This window comes from Erpetoichthys calabaricus, chromosome 4, assembly GCF_900747795.2.
Source record: "Erpetoichthys calabaricus chromosome 4, fErpCal1.3, whole genome shotgun sequence".
NCBI lineage: Eukaryota > Metazoa > Chordata > Cladistia > Polypteriformes > Polypteridae > Erpetoichthys > Erpetoichthys calabaricus.
Genome location: NC_041397.2, coordinates 252,051,275 through 252,074,595, shown reverse-complemented (window position 1 = coordinate 252,074,595; position 23,321 = coordinate 252,051,275). Strand labels below are relative to the sequence as shown.

At 36.4% G+C, this 23,321-nt stretch overlaps 1 protein-coding gene across 1 annotated transcript in view; it reads right to left on the bottom strand.

Moving 5' to 3' along the window:
• Positions 1 to 23,321, bottom strand: part of lonrf2 (LON peptidase N-terminal domain and ring finger 2) — a 53,884-nt gene that overhangs the window by 18,791 nt on the left and 11,772 nt on the right. The window contains exons 2-5 of the mRNA XM_051926657.1: positions 13,100 to 13,218; positions 11,655 to 11,777; positions 8,050 to 8,196; positions 3,385 to 3,598 (exon numbers count right to left, since the gene is read on the bottom strand). Coding sequence (XP_051782617.1) covers positions 3,385 to 3,598; positions 8,050 to 8,196; positions 11,655 to 11,777; positions 13,100 to 13,218 — 603 coding nt within the window. The remainder of the gene's footprint in view (positions 1 to 3,384; positions 3,599 to 8,049; positions 8,197 to 11,654; positions 11,778 to 13,099; positions 13,219 to 23,321) is intronic.

Sequence of the window (23,321 nt, the reverse complement as noted above, 5' to 3'; positions counted from 1 at the left end):
TTTCAAAATACTATTAATGTTATATACTGTAAATATCTGAATAATCTTGCTCCTTCTTATATCTTAGGAGTGCATGCCTCTTATAATCCCAGTCTGAACCCAAGATCTTCCAATCGTGGTTTGCTTATTATTACAAAAGCTAGCAGAAGAAACGTTGTGAGGCAATGCATTGCTCTTAAACACCCACTACATCTAATCTTCTACAACAAAGAACAAAACAATAAGGAACTACTGAGACATATATTTAAGTTTGATAAACTGTCTGGTGGGGCCTGGGTGGTCATTTGGCCTTGGAATCACTGCATGTTAATTTTCCCCAGCATCTTGCCAACTGGAGTTATCTTTCTGTACTCCCTGGCCATGTGACCATAGCATCAGAGTTATTGATACAGTATCAATATAATAATTAGAGACTTAAAAAACGAGCTTAGCAATTTCATTCCTAATTAATTACTTTATATGTTACTTGTTTACCTGTATTATGGAAGTGCACAATGATTTATTCTTAAAGTACGTATTACCTTTCTTTTACCCTGCATTTTTTCTTTAGCACCTTGTACAACACTTTGGGCATGAAAACATGCTACAGGAATAATTGCTGTGGCTATCAAAACTGGAGTTGTATGTATCTGTAATCTAATTTTCATTAGTGAAAGTTGAATGATTATTGTACCTGACTTCAATATAACTTTCAACTAGACAGATCTGTAATTAGATTCTGGTAAGTCAACATTAGAATTACAATTATCTTTAATGTCCTTGAATTAAAATGTGTGCATGTGTAATTAATTCTTGATACATAAAATGCTACTTACTAGTCAAAATCAAATTGAATACATCTGTATAAACAACTACAGATATTTCAAATCAAAAGGAAATGTTACTCAGTTGTATGTATCTGTAAGGTCAAAACTATATTTTAATTAGATATCTAAACCGCTCAAAAAAATAAGGGAACACTAAAATCATACATCAGATCTCAATTAGAAAAATATTCAATTGAAAATCTTTACTGAGTAATACTGTGTAATTCATTGAGAACAAAATGATGCAACAACAGTCAATGGAAACCAAAATCACCAACCCACTGAGGGCTGGACTTAATGTCACACAAACAGTCAAAGTTAAAAAAATTATGGCAACTCATAATGTGACTCAGTAGTGTGTATGGCCCCCACGTGTCGGTCTGGACTCCCGACAATGGCTGGGGATACTCTTGAGACAGTGGATAGTATCCTGGGGTGATCTCCCAGACCTGGATCAGGGCATCAGTGAGCTCTGGAAGGTCTGTGACACTACTTGGCAGCATTGGATACACCGATAAATACTGTCTCAGAGGTTCTCAGTTGGATTCAGGTATGGGAAACGTGTGGGGCAGTCAATGACATCAAATGATTCGCCATCCAGAAAAAGCCTACACACTCTGGCCACATGACGCCGGGCACTGTCCTGCACCAGGAGCAACCCAGGGCCCATTGCATCAGGGTAAGGTCTGACAATAGTTCTTGAGGATTTCATCCCGTTACCCAAAAGCAGTCAGGGTACTGTGTCCTAGCACATGGAGGTCTGTGCGACCTTCCATGGATACGCCTCCCCAGACAATCACTGACCCATCACTAAACCAGACATGCTGGATGATGTTGCAGGCTGTGTAAGGTTCACCACAGCGTCTCCAGACTCTTTCACGTATGTCACATGTGCTCAGTATGAACCTGCTCTCAACTGTGAAGGGAACCATTGGCCGAGCTGCCTATTGCGGCATTTTCTGGTGAATCCCAATTGAACCGCACAGTAATAGGCTTGAGCACATGTCCCAATAGAGGACGTTGGGTCCTCATGCCACCCTCATGGAGTCATATTCGCTTATGCTTCCTAACTGGACAAACTGATATCCCTGAAGTTTAATTGACTTGGTGTTGGGTGTTCCCCTTAATTTTTTTTTAGTAGTCTGTGTGTGTGCGAGTATGTTACTGTATATATGACTTTGTTAGATTTGAAAGTAATTTCCAACTAGACTTAAAATGAGATTAAAATTTAACATGACTTGCATACAATTTAAGAGATTCTTGTATTTAAAGGAAAGAGTTACAATGTTAGCATCCATAGGAAAATCATTAAAATTAAGGACTGTTTAAACACCTAGAACTAGACTGCAAGGCTGCCTCCACCACATAGCTTCATAAGTGCATTTTTTTATAATAGGGAAGAGGCAAAGGCTTATAAGTGAACCTGCAGGCTTAATAAGAAAAGAGAGAACAGCTAGCTGCAAAATCTGAGGTGTTAAAAGCAGCTGTTGAATAAGATTATTTGGAGTCCTGTGGTAATAGTAAAATTAACAAAGCTACAACCGTGCAGTTAGCTCTGCAAGCTTGCACAAGCAAACCACAAGTGTAGTAATCCGTCCACTGTGGTGCCACATACCCAAATGATCTACCCCTCAACCGAGAATACGAGAAAGTGTGTTGACTAATGTAGCCACTGAGATTTTTTACAGATCTTTCATCTAAAGTCATCTTGGGCAATTAATAGTGAAAAAATAACCAATCTGACAGGAAACCTACAAACTCCAGACTAGCAGACTACCAGCAATCTACCAGCACTTTCACGACCCAATCTACCTACAAAATTACCAGCCACTACACTGAACGTGACACATGTCTGTATCATATCTTTACAGTGGTCCTGAAGGGTACAATGGCTTCTTTCTGTTTTTTTCATTACATTTTCCACATGATGACTTGAACATCATCCATCTTATGCGCATCCTATCCCATGTTTGAGAATATCAGTGCCTCTGTATGAAATCCTTCAGAAATGTCAACAGATTTAAGTAAATACTTAGTAGTACTTAAATTTTTTTTCTAATTTTTGTGAATTTCCCATTGGGATTAATAAAGTATCTATCTATCTATCTATCTATCTATCTATCTATCTATCTATCTATCTATCTATCTATCTATCTATCTATCTATCTATCTATCTATCTAATGATTGCCTGTAGGGTAAAAACATTGTTTTTCAAAACCAAATTAAAGGGTTGCTATTGCGCCTATGTTTAGTTAGAGAAAAAAAAAAGGGAATTGCCATTTTTTTGTATCGTTTTGTGCTCTTATAATGCTTAAAAAGATATGCATACAAAAAATTAAGAGGGGGAATTAGTTTATATACATTAATGCAAAGTGTTATGTTATTTAATGATTTTTTTGCCTCATTTTAACTGAATGGTTAATTTTAATTACTTAGGAAATGTGTTGCAAAAATGCTCTACTCCAAAAGAAAGAAAGTAAGTTTCTTATGCTGGAGCTAACATTAAATTTGACTACAAACAAATCATGTCCTTTTAGCCAAAGCCTGACAAAATGTACAGTACTGAAAGGTACAAACCTTGCTTGAGCATTTTACAGGGTACTTCACAGTCATTAAAACATTTCCTTTTGCGACTTGGTTCAGGAAGACAAGGAAGGATAGAGCCCAGTGCCTTTGTATCATCAAAACAAAGTTGCAGTTTATTGACAGTTTGTTTAGGCTTTAATGAATCAATACTGCTGTATCTGCTGTTCTCACAGGAACCACTCTTGAACACTGCAAATGTAGATACCTTAAAAACAAGGAAAATAAAGCTGATTTCAATTTTTAACAACATAAAACAAACTGCATTTACTGTCAAATAGCATGTGAAAACTGGAATCCAACATCAAAAACAGCATTCTTTCTAAATTACTGTAATGTTCTAGCAATGCTACAGTATATTTAAAAACACCAGAACAATTTAGACCACATATAAACCATTGTTACACTTTCTAATTTGTTAATAAAAAACATAAAAAACAGTTTCAGTGTTAATAAATTAGATTGTTAACACACCATAACATATTTTATAATTCTTTTTTAAATTCTACATTTCCTCATTTATGATACTCTCTCATCTGTATGGGAATTTATTTAAAAATACTTTTGACAGGAACTGTCAGGACTGAAAGTACACACAGTACAAATAAATATCTTCATTGGCTTCCAGTCATATGTTAAAATGTGCTTCAAAAATCATTTAAATTACTTTTAAATACCTAGCTGCTATTTGGTTTTGAATTTATTGATTCTTGTTATCCCAAGACCTAGTCTGTGATAACAAGATATAAACTATTTTCTGATAACAAACAAAATTAGCAAAAGGAGCATAGCTTTTGGAGACAAGGTCATGAACTTTACAATGATCTGTAGCATATATAAGGATGACTCCGTATTTTACAAAGAAGCTTTATAAAATAAATAATAAATAAAAAGCCCTTTGATATGGTGCACTGTCAGTCGTATAATGTTTGTGTAGATCACTGTAACAGCTGTTGTTAGTACTAGAGTGTTTTATTAAAGCATTATTCTCTCTTCTAGGTATCTTTGCCATCCCAGTGCTACCTTAACTTCCAGGTAAGTCACTAATCTTAGTCATATTGTCCAATTACGTGTGCTTTAATGACATGATTATTCACAGAAACCAGGCTTCTAAAATGCCATGTTAACCTTATTCTGGAGAGAGAAACCTTCTTATTGGTCTCTGAGAAACCTGGCAAACTGACTTATATTTCTTTGGGAGTAACCCAATTATGTGGCAATATAAACCCATAACTGAGTTTCAGTTAAGGATTTTGTAGTCCATGCATGTCTGTTGCACTCTGTTTTCCTGCTTAGCTTTGAACATATTTCAGCAGTCACAGTAGAAGCATACACAAGATGAGGCAAATGCTCAGGCAGTTACAATATTCCTCCTCCTGGTAGATATAATCTGTCTTAATATTTCAAAAATCCTTACATTTACATTGATGAGTTGAATGTTCAGTGCTAACCGCAGCAGCACAATCTTCTAAGCAGTATGGTAACATGTAAAAAGTGGTTTAAGTACTCCGATTGTTCTTTAATATAATAAGTAACATAATGCAATACTTATTTTACTGAAGTAAAAATACATGCATTATAATTACCGTAGAAGAAATGACTGTAAGGCAAGAAGCACACTTACTGCTCCTTGGCAGAGCTCAATTGCACAGCCAAGTAGATAACGGTGTGTGCTGCGTTCAATCCAGTAACCGAAAAATGTTAAAAACTGTCAATTTACTTTTAATCCTGCTATTTGCTATAGATATGTCGAAACAGCATGATCGGGTGACCAAGTGGCCAATATTCATACCGTGAATCATCGGGGGCTTAGATCAAGGATGTAAAAAGGGGTTGGATGTTACTTTACAGAACATTAAAGGAATAAATGTATTTTAATCAAAAGAGAAAATTATCACAGGCTTCATGCTTGTTTTCAGATTCACAATACCAGTTGAGGACGTTTAACTCTTTCTTGCACAGTTTAATGATGTTGGAGCATTTTGGTAAAAACAGAACTCTAGAAGATTACTTGTCTATGAAAATGTGGGTTTTTAAGAAACCAGGTTTCTTCCATACTGTCCTTAATGTTATGTTTACTCCAAAAAAAAAAAAACAAAAAAAAAAAAACAAGCCAAAAACATTGAACTTTTTTAAATCAGAAAACAAAATGCTACTACATGTAATAGAAACAAGTAAATACCAAAACATCAAAATAAATATATGAGAGGTATGTCTAGTGTAAACCACAGAACTTGTGCAGATTTAGTACATGTCCTTTGTGTGACATGTTCTGAAACAGTGACTAACACACCGTCTGATGCTGCAATGACAGTAGAAGCCTGTTTCTTTGAGCACAAGGGGGCTTCGTCCCCTGCTCGCTTCGCTCGCCTACCCCCGGCGTTTTGAACCCGTGCCCGCTGGGCAGCCGTAGTTTCAGACGCGCATTGTAGGAGCTTGCGTTGTTTTGAACCCATGCTTGACCTGCTTCTGCGGTTTGAGACGCGCGTTGTAGGCGTATATCCGTCAGTCGAGCTCATTCTGTTTGAACCCGTGCCCGCTTTGCCTCCGCAGTTTCAGACGGTGGATCGCGTTCGGCATTTTGTACGATCCCAAGCAGCACATTATTCCTAACTTCACTTCGCAGTAGTGCCACGCACAATATGGCGGTGACGCCTGCGCCTTCACTATGCAGTAGTGCCACTCACAATATGGCGGCAACGCCTGCGCCTTCCATATTATGTCGGGTTTTACCATGCTGTGTAGGCGCCGCGCCTTTGCCTTTCGTACTTTCCTGCGCCTTCCGACGCGCGATGTAGGCGCCTGCACCTTCAGGGTCTGCCTCCGCTGTGTGGTGTGGACGTTTAACTGTCGATTTTTCTGCCTTTATATTCTGTATCTCGCTGTGCATGTGTTTCGTGCCTAGGTTTTTTTTTGAAGCTGTTGCATTCCAGTTTTCATCACCTGTAACCTGCTCTCCATGTGTTTGGCCCCGTTCTTTAACCTCTTTATGACGTTTTACTTTGTTTCCTACACTGTCTTTTATTTCTGACCTCGCTTTATCCTGCTTGCGGCATGTCAGACGGTTCATAGTCTCTCCCGTTTCGCTCTGGGGCGGGGGGGCTTTGTGTGGCGCCTGCGCACGTTCGTAGTCTCTCCCGTTTCACTCTGGGGAGGGGGGCTTTGTGTGGCGCCTACGCACTATGTCTCCTGCGTCCACGGGCAGGTCCCTGCGTCCATATCCGGTTTACCATTCTCTGGGGAGGGGGGCTTTGTGTGGCGCCTGTGCACTATGTCTCCTGCATCCACGGGCAGGTCCCTGCATCCATATCCGGTTTACCATTCTCGGTTAGTAATATGGATGTTTCTTAATTTTTTAATGTTGCTTGCACAGAAGTGAAGAATGTTAATGCCTGAAGATCAACATGCCCTTTGAGTTACTGAAGGCTACCATACCACAAGGGTCAGAGAGTCCACATTTCCCCTGACATGAATATTGGCAGCTGCTGCATTGTAAACAGTGCTTAGGGGGGTAACTTCTTGCTTATCCTTGTACTTAATCACAATTACTTTGCCTTTATGCTATGTGAGGCTTCATGTCACCAAATTCACTAAGCATCTCATGGTGGTGCGGTTATACAGTGACATATCATGCTTAAGTTTCACTTTCTGTGTCAGTGTCTGATGACCAATTCACAGCGTCATCACCATCACTTGATTCAAGCAATGATTCAGTTCCAAGTTTTTCTAAAACTACATTTATAGCTTTTCATTTGTCACTGTTTTTCGTTGGAAACTCTGTCCCACTCATGAATATTGATGAGTTTTCTTAGAGTTACCATAAAGTGGTGGAAAGCATACATTTTTTTTTTTTTGCAGCATTTTGTTATTTCATTCACTAGATGGCATCAAAATACTGTCCAGAGAGTTGTTTCAGGTGCAACACCATAATGCATATTATTACACGTTACCCCAAGCTTGCCTCTGATTTAACTGTAGTTGCATGGAATTCGAAGACTGAGTCACACATCAGGATAACAACCAGGAGGTTAACTGGGTTATTCACCTTCTCCTAGTTAAACGTGTGCATTTAAAGACACTCGGTGACAAACAGACCTTGTGATTAATTATGTGATTAATAAAATGGTATCAACATTAATTGCCTTCCAGCATTGAAACTTCTCTTCAAATACCTTCATGGCACATTACATTAAATGATATGCACTTTGGTAGGAACTGTGGACAGCTTTTAGATGTTCAACATCTGTGTGAAAAGTACAAACTCAATAGCCATCAGTACTTTAAACATAATAAATGTAAGGTTTTACTATTCATTATCTTTATTTTTTTCTTTCTTTTCTATTAACTGAAAATCTTTATGCTAATTCAATCTGACAGATCATCTCTGCAATGCTACGGGGCAGCTTATCATGAAGGAGGGTATTTTACAAAAACAAGTTGAAGTGAACATAATCATTTTCAATGTTTACCATTTAGAAGATTAAAAGAACACCAGGTCCCAAAATTGAAGAATTTAAATGATCAGTAAAGATGGGAATTCCTGCATATGGATATTTTTAAATAGGTACAGTATAGCCTCCACCACTGGTCCATAATTGTTAGTTTTCATTAAAAATAGAGATTTAGAAGAAAAAAAAAAAGATGATGAAAGAAAAACACCTCAGAGCATTCAGCATTCAGTTCCTCCTCAGTGGATACCACAGAAGATTTCAGGCGCATATAGGATGATAAGGTAGGACGAGAAACTGGCAATCTGTCATTCTCAAACACTGAAGAAAACATTTCACAAAGAATCTGCAAGAAGAAAAAAAAAAACATAGTACATTAACTGCCTGAAGGGTAGGACAAATGTAATATGGCATGTACAAGACTGTCATATTTCCTAGATTTCCAGTAAGCCTTTTTTTCCTAGTATCTAGTTTGTGCAAGATAGATGGTGCGAAAAGCCTTACTTTTTCCTAGGTGTAACACAAAGAAAAATTATTGCTAGACATTGTTGATGGTTGAACATAAGTCCAGATCCCAATAAACAAGAAAAACAAAGGTTAAACATGTGACAATCACACTGCTTAAAGGCAGACAGACTTTAAACATGAATACTATATAAAAAAGAGGGATTAGCATTGCTGTAAGAAGTGGAATTATGAACTAAAGTAAAAAAAATGCCACAAACCACTTAAAATATTTAGTCATATATGGAGTCTTCTTCCGAGTCCTATTCTGGAGTAGAAATTATTTGTTAAAATGTTTAGGCTTTGCTGCTGTAGTAGTGGAAGAAGAATATTACATTATGGTAATTGCCAAGGCTGCTGGATGTAATATTCTGAGTACCTGTTTTCCTAATTGAAGTACCATCAATTTATTGTCAATTTACAAATAGAAATATGCAATTGCAATGCAAAGTAATCTATAGGTTGCCCACAATGCTAGTGTATTCCAACCCCCAATATCCCTGACCCTTTTTGCCTACTTCCATTTTTGTTAAATACATGACATACTTTTTATGTTTTGCTAAGGTTCACTCTAGTAAAGATAACACTTTTGTGCTTTTTAACTGTTGCCATAATCAACCTAACAAAACTTGCTAATAAAGTGGTATGTCTAGTAATAAGTATAAAAATTCAATTAAAAGCACATTGGTATACCATTCTTTACTTGTTATTCTTTATTTAATTTCTACACCTTTTATAAGGTGCCTTATTAAGGCAAGTAAATGAAATCAATCAAGCTAGTAAACAGTAGTTCCGACACCATTCAAAACTGGAGACTATATGGCAATATAATGAAGACTGAGGAGTTCAACTACATGTATTCAGCCAAGCTTTGTCTATTTCTCATGAGTGACCAAATTCGACTAGATTGTAATAGAGGACTGTGTTGAATGAATTAGAGGAGAGGGATCTGTATCACATCCAGTACACAACCAGTGACAAATGGTTATTTACCAGTATGTGATAGCTTACTAGTTTAAATGCAGATTAAATGCACAGCAAAGAGCACTGCAATACGATATTATTTTACAGTCAATGGGAAGAAATAGGATTAAGTAGCAGTTAACAGATATAGGCAGTATAGAAACGGTACTGAAACAAATGATTGATAACTCCCCACCTCGTTGCACAATAACATGCCTAACAAGTGTGCCTCACAAACACGCATGTCACTTGTTGCACTACATGATTGCTCACCTTCCTGCCTTACTAAAAACTATAGTTTAACTTTGAATTCTTCAGTGTGTTATAACTAGATGTCCCCCACGGACATCTACAGTGCATCAAACAGCTGGGGGATTGAGGTGTTTTGTCCACTGTAAAGAGTAAACTGCGTCAAAGGGGTGAGGGTGGTTAAAGGCTGATTTATACTTAATATGCCGGACACCAAGTACGGAATGTTTTCTAACTGCATGGTGATGCAGACTCAACACCATGTATCCAAAGTGGTGATTTTTAAGGAGAGGCTGGTTATGTGATTGCCAGAATGATTAACACATCATTGTATATGACACAGCAGTCATCAAAACATAACATAGACATGCAAAAATATCTGAAGTGCATCCATTCATCATGTAGGTCAGCAACTCAAGAGAGCCCTCCCTTCGCTGTTGTTGGACATTCCATCTTCTGCTTTTAATTCCCTTCTTTAAACCTGTAATAATTCTTTCTTCCATCATCAAGATTCTCCCTTCCTGTGCTGTGCCAATGTAAAGTATGTGACACTAACCAAAAACTGTCACCTACTGACTACAAGAATATCAACACGATGAACTATCAGGCTACAACAAGCATGGATGTGTTCTGGTCAGTGACCGCAGGCGCTTTGTGTTGTGGTCTGTGTACCACCTTCATGCAGAAAATATAAACAAGCCCTTAGGAGATTGTCTCCCTGCATTGGGGAGTAGAAGAACGAAGATTTTAAGCACAAGGTCTTCTACTGTTTACTTCTGGTACTTCTTTTGGTAGTTGTACTTTGTTTTACTTACAGAACCTTATTTTCATTTTTACAATAGTTTTCAGTGTTCATCAATAACAAGTAAAATGCTGATTAATACAGTAATATTCCATATAGTGGCTCAACTAAATGTATAAAAGTCCACTGCAAGAGATGAATAAATGACGTATGTGACAGAAAGACCAAATACTTTGCCACTTTCATCCCAAGAGGCTGAGCGATGAAACAAAGGTTCCTCATTAGACAGCCAAATGCTTCTGATCAGGCAACATACACTAAAGCAGCTGATGCCTTTGATAAAGCAACCTCTGTGAAAACTTCTGCAGTGCCTATTAGCTGTTCTTGCAGCTCCTGTCTTAACTCTTTTGACACTTAATTTTTTTTTCCATCATGGCATTAAGGTGAATTTGTTTTCATAGTGGCTATAGGCTGAATTATTTCAGGAGAGCACCCTTGTGGAAAATGTCAAAATTATTTATTACTCAAATATTTAAAACATACTGTGCAACAAACAAATATAAAAACATCTATACATGATCAGTTTGAAATGTATGATACCATTCAAATAAACCATTACATGCACTGCTAAGTTATACTACTACTATTAATCCTGTACTGGTGAATGTTTTCCAGCACCATTGTCACAGTCACTTTCTTAACATTTCAATAACCTCATCTGACACTGCAGAACCTGAGACATAAACAGCACACAAAACATACCCTTCAGAGTATTTCTGGACAAGAGACTGCTGTTATTAAATGCCAGTTCAAGGAACATTAATGTTGTGTATAGTGTTTGCTGCCATCTAGTCAATAAAAAATATAAAAACTACATTCCAGGAGACTTCTGTCAACACTCATTTAACCTTTGTTATGACTTTTGTCAGTGTCCACCTTCTACACTTTGGTTTTTCTTTTGTCATCTAGAAAGAGTTAAGGGTCTAAAATTTCCAGAAAGATCAAGTTTATTTTAAATTATAACCAGAAACAAGATGCAATAAATGTCTTGGCCCCTAGGCTAATCGGGATGCATGTTCTGGTTATGCTTACAAAACAAATCGTGCCAGGCTCCTATAGACTATTTACCCTGGTTGCTTAAAGGCAAAAGAACACTTTCTGTAGTAAAGAGACAGGGAGAACTTGCTTTGTAGCAAGAATTGAATTTTTCCAGTTTCATCCTTCCCTTTTCTGCATTTTAAATAAACTGTTAAATTGCTAGCACATAAAAACTGCTTCACTGTAGAACATGAGAAAAAACAAGGATTCAAAAAGATTAAAGTACTCTCCAATTTTGCATAAAAAGTTGCATTTCTTGCCTTTTGTGCTTCAAGTTTAACAGAACTCCAGTCTGGTCTGAGAGCTGCACAAAATAAAAACTCTTTCAAGGCCTCTTCACATCTGCCCATTTTGTTCAGTGCAGTGGCCTTCAAATAGTGTGCCTGCAAAATGATAAGGAAGAAAAATAATGATGAGAAAGTAGTAGCATCATTATCTTAAACATTTACTATGCAAAAACTTTATTTGAAGACTAAAGACAACAATATGTAAAATCTATATAAGGGATGAAGACTAAATTACACTAAACTAGAACAGCTACACCAATTTCTTTACCCCATCCCATCCCCCAAAATATGTACTGCCAAGTCCTATCTAAAATAAAGGTGATTTAGTATTAATTTAAATCTTTATCTAAAAACTTTGTCTTAACTGTTGTGTATTCTACACATTCAATAACATTTCAATATTAATAATGAAGTATTAAGGTAATAATTATTACTGTGCTACAAATTGTTTTTTATGTAAAATTACTTCTGTTCTTTGAAATATTACAAGAAATTTCACAGTAAAAGTTTGAAAGGGCTTAAAATAAGCTCAGAAGCACAAGATGCTAATTAATATTAAAAAAATATACATGTCTTTCTGCTACAATGAGGACGTCATAAGTGTCAGGTCTGCTTTTTATTTTATTTTATGCATGTTAAATACATTTTATCACTGTTCTGTGTGAAGTTAGGTAAAACAGCAAGTTTTATATATAGCTTAAGACTGTGGTTCAAATCCTGGGGTCATTGTGCACTATCAGGTTGTCTATGGCTGTGTTATTGATTTGGTATTAAGTGCTTTGATTTTGCTCTGATCATCTGTATAGTTTTAGTGATGGTCTATTATATGCAATAAAGGGCCTTATGACTTTTAGGCAGTGCTTCTTGAACCATGGGTCATGACCCAAATGAATTGTATCACAATTGAGTAGTAAAAATTTCTGTTCCAACAGCCCATATTCAGGTCTTATGCTGCCACACTGTCCAACAGCGAAATGAGCGAAATGCAAGCACAAGGCCCTCATTGAATATTTTGTGAATCTAACCATTACACTATATGAATATATAGTATTTAACCATTATACCGTTGTCAGTATGTATGTAATCATTAAATTATATGCATAATTTGTTTTTCATTAATTTTATGTTACAATTTCTGTGTCATCTGAAAACTAATTAACAACTTGTGTTATTCAATATGTTCCCATTCGTTTGTTGAATAAAAACAATTAAAGGTTTATAGGATTGAAATATTACATAAAAAGCTGGTGGTACACAAGTTATATGTAAATGGAACTACGGTCGTTTGATTTAAAAAAGTTAGGAACCTTAAAAGATTATATACTCTGATCCTACTTGAAAGACAGTGAGGTGTGGTTATTTTACTATCAAGTCATTACTGTAAAAACTTTAAGTGATAAAATAAAGGAGTACAATACCTTGGGCCGCAATGGTTTTAACTTGCATGCATTTTCACCATCTTGTACAGCTTGGATGTAATTTTTCATTGTTAAGTGTAGTTCACCACGCTGACATACTGCAATGTAGTTAGAAGGTACTGAAAAAAAAAAAAATATACATATATATATTATATATATATAAATAAATAATGTCTAGTAAAGAAAATCTGGAAGTTAAATATGGACAGATGTTCAAAAATAGTGATCACAAATCCAGTTGTTTCACCAATGTAAAAAAATTAAAAAAGTAAACATCCATTTTGCAGATAAACATGAATATATAAATAAAAATGTACATTGTAGTAAAAGATTCATGACATTTATAATTTATACCACATATGACCCTGGTAATCTATGGAATAAATCATTTTTTGGCAGGTTGACAGATTAATTTCTTGGGTCCAGAATACGTTCAGAAGTTTCTAGGCTTTGAAGACAGCATTTTGAGCTGGATGCTCTTTTTATTTTATCTAGGGATCTCTAATTTGTTGACTTTTTTTTTTTTAACTTAAAAAAAATCACTTGGTAATCAATGATGAAGGGGTCATCACACCTGCATCCTTAACAAAAGTGAACAATCATCAGTACATTTGTGTCTTAAAATGTAATGATTTTTAAGGAGTTTCTTAATGAACTTGTGCTGGACAAGTCCTCCTCCTGGTGATACTAACAGCATTACATGCGGAGCAAAGAATTTACATTGAGGAAAAATTCTGTATTCACCGCAACATACAGTATTGCAAGTATGAACACAATGAGCGCAACATAACAACCAACTTATGATTCTATACATTTTAATGCATACAATCCAGAGTACTCAGCTTTTGTTCCACATCCCAAACATGTGTAAATTGGCCTGCAGTCATGGATTGGTATCCCAAGCAGAGTTGATTCCTAACATATGCCTGCTGCAAGGACAGGTTTTTGTGAACAGTATTGGAATAAACACGTTCAGGAAAGTACTAACAGACATGTTGTAAAACAAATACCTGCAGCTTACCTATAAAGTACAAATCATTATATGCGTTGTCAGTTTCATAAAAATGCTTTTCTTTATTTTAATCAAGATTTCTAATAAATCTATATTGTACCTGTAAAATTGTGGTAACAATACAATTTATGAATGGAAGGTTTAAGCAGGTTAATGATGTAAATTACAAGGTATGGATTTTTTTAAAACTTTTGATCTCATTTTTAATTTGAGTTTTTTTCGCAATAATGGAAAGTTATTTCTTCAGAGTTCTTCAGTATGGCCATCAATCATCATTCCCAACTTTCTGTGTCCTCAGTAGAGTGTGGTCTTGTGATTAAGGAGTTGACTAAAAAATACAAAGTCACCAGTTTTATTCTTAATACAGGATTTACTTTTTTCTGCATTTTATAAAGTGTAGTTATATAATACAATTATTATGCATTTATAACTGCATAAATAGGCCATAAACGTAAGGCAGGAATGTGTCAATGATGCCAAATAAAAAGGCCCACTGAAGCACACACAGATGCTCATACTAAAACAGGGCTAATTTACAGTTGCCAATGAACATAACACATACATCTTTAAGTATGTTGGCATAGAACCTATACAAAACATGGGAAGAACATGAAAACTCCACACAGACAACAGGGTGTAGGATTTCAACCAAAGATGATGAATTTGTGAAGCTGCAGCACTAACTACTGTGCCACTTTCAAGTATGTCTTACAAGGAAAGAATTTTTGATTTTTTTTTTCTTTGGTACCTTGCTTTTGAGATATTTGATTTATTCTGTAGGTATTTCTGAAAATCCACTAAAAGCACAAATCGAAACTTATTTTTTAACATCATCTGATTCTAGTGTTCACAACTGATTATACACATTCATATAAATTAAACCATTACCCGATTACGTAAACAGCTTCACCCAGTCACTGTGCTTACTTATCTCAATTACCAACGAGTTTAATTTTGACACTTGGCAAAAACACACAAAAGAAAGTGCAATTACACCCCACTTCAGCATTTTGGTTTTGTATGTTTTGATCTCATATCTGCCCTTTCTGCACCTTTACGAATTTATATTTTGCTTTGATTTGTGATGTTTTTCTTGTTGATCCATATAATGTGAGCACTCAGCCAAACCTTTTTTCAAACAGTAAGCACAGCAGAAATTATCCAGCAGCTTCAACAGAAAACGGCTTTCAATAGCTGGGTGTTAGTGAGAAGTATCCTGTCAGGTCTAAGTAAATGGAGAACACATATTGGGGTAACTATTATTTCTACCTTACCTTTAAAATAAAATTCAAATTACTCCATTAAAAATATAGCTCCAATTTGTTTCACTCTTAAATCAAACCACCCTCCTCACATACAGCAAAATCAGTCAATTGCACAGGCATCTAAGTCACCCACTGTTTGAGTTATGATAATACTTTTGTCACAAAGTTTTAAATGGAAAATAACCTATAATCTGGGTAATCTCTGCACTGGTCATAAGACCTGTATTATACCAACAGCTTACAGTTACAGTGTTGTTCATAAAGTTTAAATAGCAGTGACTGCCCAAAAAGTCACAAGTCTTCCAATCAGAAAAGATCCATCTACTACACTGTCTTAATTTAGGAGGTTGTGTGCACTTCACATTGGAGTATGGAAATAAAAAAACGAGAGCAAGCTTTTCACATCTGTGGAATTCTTGGTTAAAACAAATAAATGGAACTAATGTAAAACAAATAGTTAAAATCAGAGAAAAATATTAACTAGTAGCAATGAAAATAATGGCAATGTTGTGCTGCGCCCAGGATTGCGGAGGATGCTGCCAGGACAGGCTTAGAAGCTGTGCCAGAAAGATTACTGAAAAGTGGACGGATGAGGGACTTACAAATGTTGGAAGTAAGAAATGCCACACTAATTACTGGACTGAAAGCTGTACCTTAATTGCTAAAATAACAAATGAAAGCAGTAGGAAATAAAAACAGTGCATACACACACACAAAACATGCAACAACAAGCCATCTTGCAGTCCTTCTGAAGTGTCTTGTGTGACTGCCTCTAGCAACCATCACTGCTTGAGAACTGTAGAGCCAACGAGATTGTGAATATACAGATTTGTGGGACATTCCTGAAGAATGACCAGACCAGCTTGCAGGCCATTGGGAGAAAGCAAACTTGTATGCCATTGGGAGGCAAACTGTAATGTATCCAAATGTTGCAATCCAAGGCATCCAAAACATGCCATATGGGGATAAGGCTAGAAGAGGAGGCTCAAGCCAACACTTGCAAAATAACATTCTTTCATTTAGAAAATCTGTGTCCACAGCAACTGTGTGTGTCCTGGCATTGTGTTACTATAGGACTAGGTCATGTTGGAGGTGTGAGCAGAGTGCATACAATAGCCCAGTAGCATGGAGCACATCCCTAACTATTCTATCCCTAATGAGGCATTATATATTTCTCAGATGTACAAAACTGATGTGTTCATCCTTGGAGCATTTGTGCATTAAAGGAAACAGATTTTGGTGCAATCATCTAATATGGGGAAATTCAGAAAATGGTTGATAAATTGGGGACAATGATAATTTAATCTTACTATTAAGAAACTAAAAGGTTAATACAAGAGGTTTGGTGTAGCAGTAGTTATCACAGCAACATCTTACAGGTCCAGATAAAGTTTTCTATATGTGATTTTCTCTCCCATCTGAAAGACGTACATATCAGGTTGATTAGAGGCTCTGAATTAGCTCAGTGTGCTTGTGGATGTACAAGTGAATGTGCCCTGCCAAGGGGTGCAGCCATGTTCAGTGCTGATTCCTGCCTTGTGCACAATGCTCCTATGATTAACTCTGGCTTCTGTGACCTTGACTTGGAAAAAGAAAAATTAAATTAAATAAATAAGGTAATTCTCCCTGGACCATAACAATTCATATTGAATCCTACATGACAATTATACCTACTGACATAGATGCATCATTTTAGTACACTGCTTTAAAACTGCTGCCTCTCAAGTTTGGAATCGTAAGTTTAAATCCCAACCCAAAATTATGAGTAACATGTTTACATGGATCTAATCTGGAGACTCATGGTTTCCTCATACCAAAATGTAGGACATATTAGGTTTATTGATAATGGTAAAATGTTCAAGTTGTACAAAGCAGTGCAGGTCAAGTTGATTGGAAATGCTCCAGTATGATTGCATGGAGGTGTGTGAATATGCTGAATGATGAACTGGTGCCCCATCCAGTTTTTAAATCCTTAAACCCAATGCTTCAGGGAGGATAGCTGCAACTCAATAGTGGAATTAATTCGAAAATAAAATAAAAAGACTTTCAATTTTCTTAAAGCAGTTTCCTCACTACACAGTAAGTTGCAATTTAAGTTTTAACTGTAATCGGCTTTGGTTATACAGTGTTTAATCTTTGGTATTGTGCCTTTAAGAATTTCCATCAACTAAACAATGGATTTAGTGTTTACTTTCCTCATAAGGATTATGTTTTGTTATTCCTTTTAAAAAATGCATTTTGCATCATTTAAATTTTTCTTCTAAGATTGTAAACCATCCTGACAAATATAATAATCGACAGACAGACAGGATACTTTATTAATCCCAAGGGGAAATTCACATACTCCAGCAGCAGCATACTGATAAAGAAACAATATTAAATTACAGTGATAAAAAAGCAGGTAAAACAGACAATAACTTTATATAAAAGTTACCCCCCTGGGTGGAACTGAAGAGTCGCATAGTATAGGCGAGGAACGATCTCCTCAGTCTGTCAGTGGAGCAGGACATTGACAGCAGTCTGTCACTGAAGCTGCTCCTCTGTCTGGAGATGACACTGTTTAGTGGATGCATTTGACTAGAATCATGCTCTAAAAACAACAGGTACAAGAAATACTGGTGGATGATGGTAAAGTAGTTACTGTTACTGCCTCACAGCTCTTAGAGGCATAGTTTCAAATCCTAAGACCTGGGGCCTCATGTATAAAAAAAAGCCTGCTTAAATTCCATACTAAAAGTTTGGTTACACTAGAAATACAAAAACACAGTACACACAAAAAAATTGAAATTTAAAAAAATGTATAAAACCATACTGTATGTACACCAGGTCCCACACTAAGTTCCTTTATAAATCTAAAATCAACTTAAAAAATATGTGGTTGTGCACATGCTTTTGAGCCGATACCCACCACCTCCCAACAGTGACCATGTTTGGCTTAAAAAAAAATATGTACTGTATAAATTTGGCAAGGCTCAGAGTTGTCACAGCTCTACTTATCTTTACCATAGAAGGACACAAAAAAACAAAACTTTAATGAATGAGAGCTTGAGGTATCACTGTCATTCGGCAAAGTTTAAGGAGTGGCCCGTTCCTGCTTTTCAAGGTTGCACTAAGTTACTAAAATAAGTCCCAAAATATTTTTTTCATTGATTTTTAGGACGACATTTCATTTAAATATGTTGATCAACAAACTAGGCTCATGGTGAGTCAACAATAACAATAACACTGCTGTCTCACTGTAAGGAGCCAGGAGATTGCACCCAGATTGCTCACTGTGTGGAGTTTGGACGTGGGTCCCCATAGATTTGATCCAGTTTCCTCCCACATTCCAAAGACATGTGGGTTTGGTGAACTGGCAATACTAAAAGATCCTCTGATGGATGTATGCATGCGTGTTTTAAGTGCTCACCGTGCAATGTGCTGGCACTCTGTCCAAAGAGTATCTGTACCTGCACCTGCCCCCTGCCCTGGATAATTGGGTTTAGAGGATGGCTGGATTAAAGAATACTACAATTTGTCCTGCCCAACTCTCACTTGCACGTTGCGCCAGTCCTTAAAACAGAGAAATTGTCTATAATTACAATTATTGTCTAGTTCACCGTTGCAGATTTAGCTATAGAGGGGTTATTTTAACTTTAATATGTTGTGTACAATATTTCCTTCTTTTACACAAGCAAAAGACACTCCTGTCAGCAAACAGATCCCTGGCAGTCTGCATGAACAACTGAAATAATAGTGTGTATTACTGTTGTTTAAGCCTGCCTGTAGAGACAGCAGCTTGGAGGTCAGGTTAAATCTGTAACAGACATCACACTGTTACGAAATATTTAAAAAACAAAAATGTGATATCTGTCTCTTTGATGAAGTAAATAAGTAACAAAAAATGCTCCAACTTTCCAATCAGTTAACTAATTAAACAGGTCAACAATGTGTTTTAACAGGACAACTACACAAAAATGGTTACTGGACAATTGAAATATGTACTTTTAAACACACTGAAAATGCAATGTTCATTAGACACCTGATGTAATCATAGGAGAATCCATCCATCCATCCATCCATTCTCCAACCCGCTGAATCCAAACAGGGTCACGGGGGTCTGCTGGAGCCAATCCCAGCCAACACAGGGCACAAGGCAGGGAACCAATCCCAGGCAGGGTGCCAACCCACCGCAGGACAGACACAAACACACCCACACACCAAGCACACACTAGGGCCAATTTAGAATCGCCAATCCACCTAACCTGCATGTCTTTGGACTGTGGGAGGAAACCAGAGTGCCCGGAGGAAACCCACGCAGACACAGGGAGAACATGCAAACTCCACGCAGAGAGGACCCGGGAATCGAACCCAGGTCCCCAGGTGTCCCAACTGCGAGGCAGCAGCGCTACCCACTGCGCCACCGTGCCGCCCAATATTAATATTCATAGGAGAATATTAAAATTAGTCCTGCGGTGGGTTGGCACTCTGCCCAGGATTGGTTCCTGCCTTGTGCCCTGTGTTGGCTGGGATTGGCTCCAGCAGACCCCCGTGACCCTGTGTTTGGATTCAGCGGGTTGGAAAATGGATGGATGGATGGATGGATGAATATTAAAATTAATTTCAATTACACACATTCTGCTTTTTCTAAAAATCTTTTGATTAACTGTGTTATTTTGTTCAGAGGTAGCACTTATTTTTTCACATTTCACAAGTACGAATGGTTGCAGTCTAAGCACTGCGCCACTGACAACTTCTCTTTTGTTCTAGTTATGTTACTAAAACAGCTGGTACATAGTGTCCAATATTTCAAGAGCAATATGATTTTAAACGAACTAAGAGAGTTCAAATGTGTGCATCAAGCTGTTTGTCTAACTTAAAATACAAACTGAGGTTTTTAGTGATGCTTCCTTAACAACATAATGGCTAATAATTAAAAACACTGATTTGATGCAAAGCAAAAATGAATATTTTCAGTAGAAGCTTAGACCAAAGACTGGTGTGGCTCAGTTCAATGTAAACTTTTGCTCTATTAACGTCAGAGAGCACACTAGCTGTACTAGGCTGTTTTTTTCCTTTCCAAGTAGTGAAATATGAGGTTTTTTTAATAGTTATATAAGGTTGTTACAAACAAGTAGGGCATGACATCTGTGGGTGGAGCTAGAGGGGGATGAGCAAAGCTGCTATGTAAACCATTATGAAAGTACGCATTATACAAATAGAGCAATTCAAAAGCACTGGGAAACAATTCCATACTTTTGTTTTTGTTTTTTTTTTTTGTTTTTTTAAAACACAATTAAAAGTAAAGTAAAAGAAGGCATACTGAACAGTAAGGTGCCATCATTTATTATTTAAATGCTCAAACTTGGTGTATGAATAATAGGTAAATATTCCTGACATAACTAACAGTTAAAAAGAATAATCAAGCAGCTTGGGAGAATGAATCAGTTTTACTGTCCCTCCGATGTAACTGCATCAGACTAATATTTATCAACATTCCACATCTTATTATCACTTCCATTTTTACAATTAAATGGTCTCTTTATGTATGTGACACATTAAAGTTTAAATTCAGAGAGTTGGTGACTGATGTTACATTTGTTTCTGAGGTGGAATCAGAACTGTAAATGATAACTGAGCAACTTTTTCCAGTGTTGAGAATCATTCTGAAAGCATATTGTACACATAGAACAGTACTGACTAAATATCAGTTAGTAATGGTAGCACTTTACAAACTACCTTTACAAAAGAATTTACTTTTTGAATATGCTCTAACGTTATGACTAAAATAACCTTTTCCAACAGCAACAATACAGAGACTATCAAAAGACCATCCAGATCCATTTTGCTCTGTAGTTGGTATCACTAGCGAGGTCAAATGAACTATGGCAGTGTGCAAGTGACTAGGCTGGAAACAGAACCCATGAGCTCAGAACAAATAGGCAACACTGCATGATCATGACAGAACCTGCAAGCATCTTTAACATATAAAAATCATTTTTTGAATTATGCATATGCACTTTAGTTACTGTAAATAAGGAGACAAACACAACAGAATTGGCAGATGAAAAAAACTCACTTTCAAGTTTTGTGCCTGTTACGATACGTTGTGTGCCTCTTCACCTACGCACCTATGTTACATGAACGTTCCCTTAAAAAATTAGCATGTTTATGAAGAGATTTAAACTCAAAAAAGTTTTATTTTTTTTTATATATTTTTCCAACAAAAATCTGGACAATCCCTTGAACCCATCTTAATGCATATGACAGAACTAACCTGATACACTGTTTTTATTTAATTTAACATGCAACTCTGGGTACACTGTTGGGTAGTGTTGTCACAATACCAAAATTTAAAACTTTGACACGATACCAAGAAAAGTATTGAAATTCAATACCATTTCTGATACTTAACACAGCATAACATAACTGAAAAATATTTTTATTGCAAAATAAAACCTTTCCAATCTTTTGTAACTGCTGAGGTAGAAACCATACACACAGAAACCCACACTAAACAGACATTTATGTAAAATGAACAGTAATATACAACAGTCTATTGAACAGTAACTTTAAAAAAATAACTAAATTAACAGTAGTGCAATTCTTATGAAATACAACAATTAAAAAAACAACAAATCAATAGCACACTTTAATGCTATGCATTACAAATGCAAATTACAATCTTTTTAATGCTTCCAAATATTTTTTTACAAGGAAGACTAGCATGTCAATGGGCTCATCTGTGAAGTAAGCCATTTTGGGCTGCAAATGAACCCAGATGTACTAAAAAGATGCTCCAAAGGACAGCAGCAAACAGCAATGCAAAAATACTTTTTTTGCAAATTGAGCAAGATGAGGTTAAGTTCTTCTCATTTGTTTTCCACCATGCCAGTGGATCTTCCTCTGCCCAAGGTTCAGGCATCTTCTCATAAACTGTGAACTGATTTGTGAGATGCACAGTTTAGATGAAGTGTGCCGAAATTGCCAACTCTTCTTTTCCCCCTGTATGTTTATTAACTGTCCTTCAGATCAGTTTTGCTTTTCTTTGATGGTTGTTTGGTGCTTGAAAAGGGTGTTTCCTGAATTTGGGCGTCTACTTCAAGCAAATGAACACGGTTATTTAGCATTTGCTTGACTTGCTTAAGTCAAGAAATGTTGACGTGTTGAGGATGTGGTCCTCATACCTCTGTCTTAGGTCATTTTTTCTATTTCCTTTAAGTTGCTGTCTCAAGATGTTATCACCCAGATCAGCAGTCAAATGATAAAAAATCTTCCATGTTAATGGTAGAACAGAGGAGAGGGTAGTGTTTTTAATTTCTTGGCGTCTGCTGATTTGTGTCATACTTTTTGTGTTGTGCAAATACATCTGGTGGGGTAGGCTGTGATTATAATGGTAAGGAACTTTTCTCCTTTCTGATAATAGGACAAACTATTTAGTTGTGTTATATCTGAAACATGTTTAAGAAAATTTATGTTACTTATCTTAAAAAATGTATTATGTTAGTAGAAAAAAAACAATATTTAATAAGAAAGCAATTTTAATTGCGTTCAAAACAATAATTAAAACTCTTAAAATATTAGACATTATAAATTACTACATAGCATTGTATTTTAACTCTTTGAGGGTTAATTTTTTTTTTTTTGTTTTGACCCAAGGCTGAATGTTATTTCCAAAAAACTCAGTTTTCTGAAAAGCACAGAGCAATGGTTTCACACATAGATCAACATAAAACATCTACTGCAGCATGCTGTGGCCACTGTCACTGCCGGTTCACCAACCCTGGCAGCGGGAACAGGTACCGGGCCTTCATAGTGTCTGCTGCCAGGTGATCAGAGTGCAACATAATTATTTTTTACTCATCTACTTATAAAGTACATAGGAAAAGAGCACATATTCATCACTTTTACATGCCTTTTACATACTGTATTACAGTGATCCCTCGCTATATCGCGCTTCGCCTTT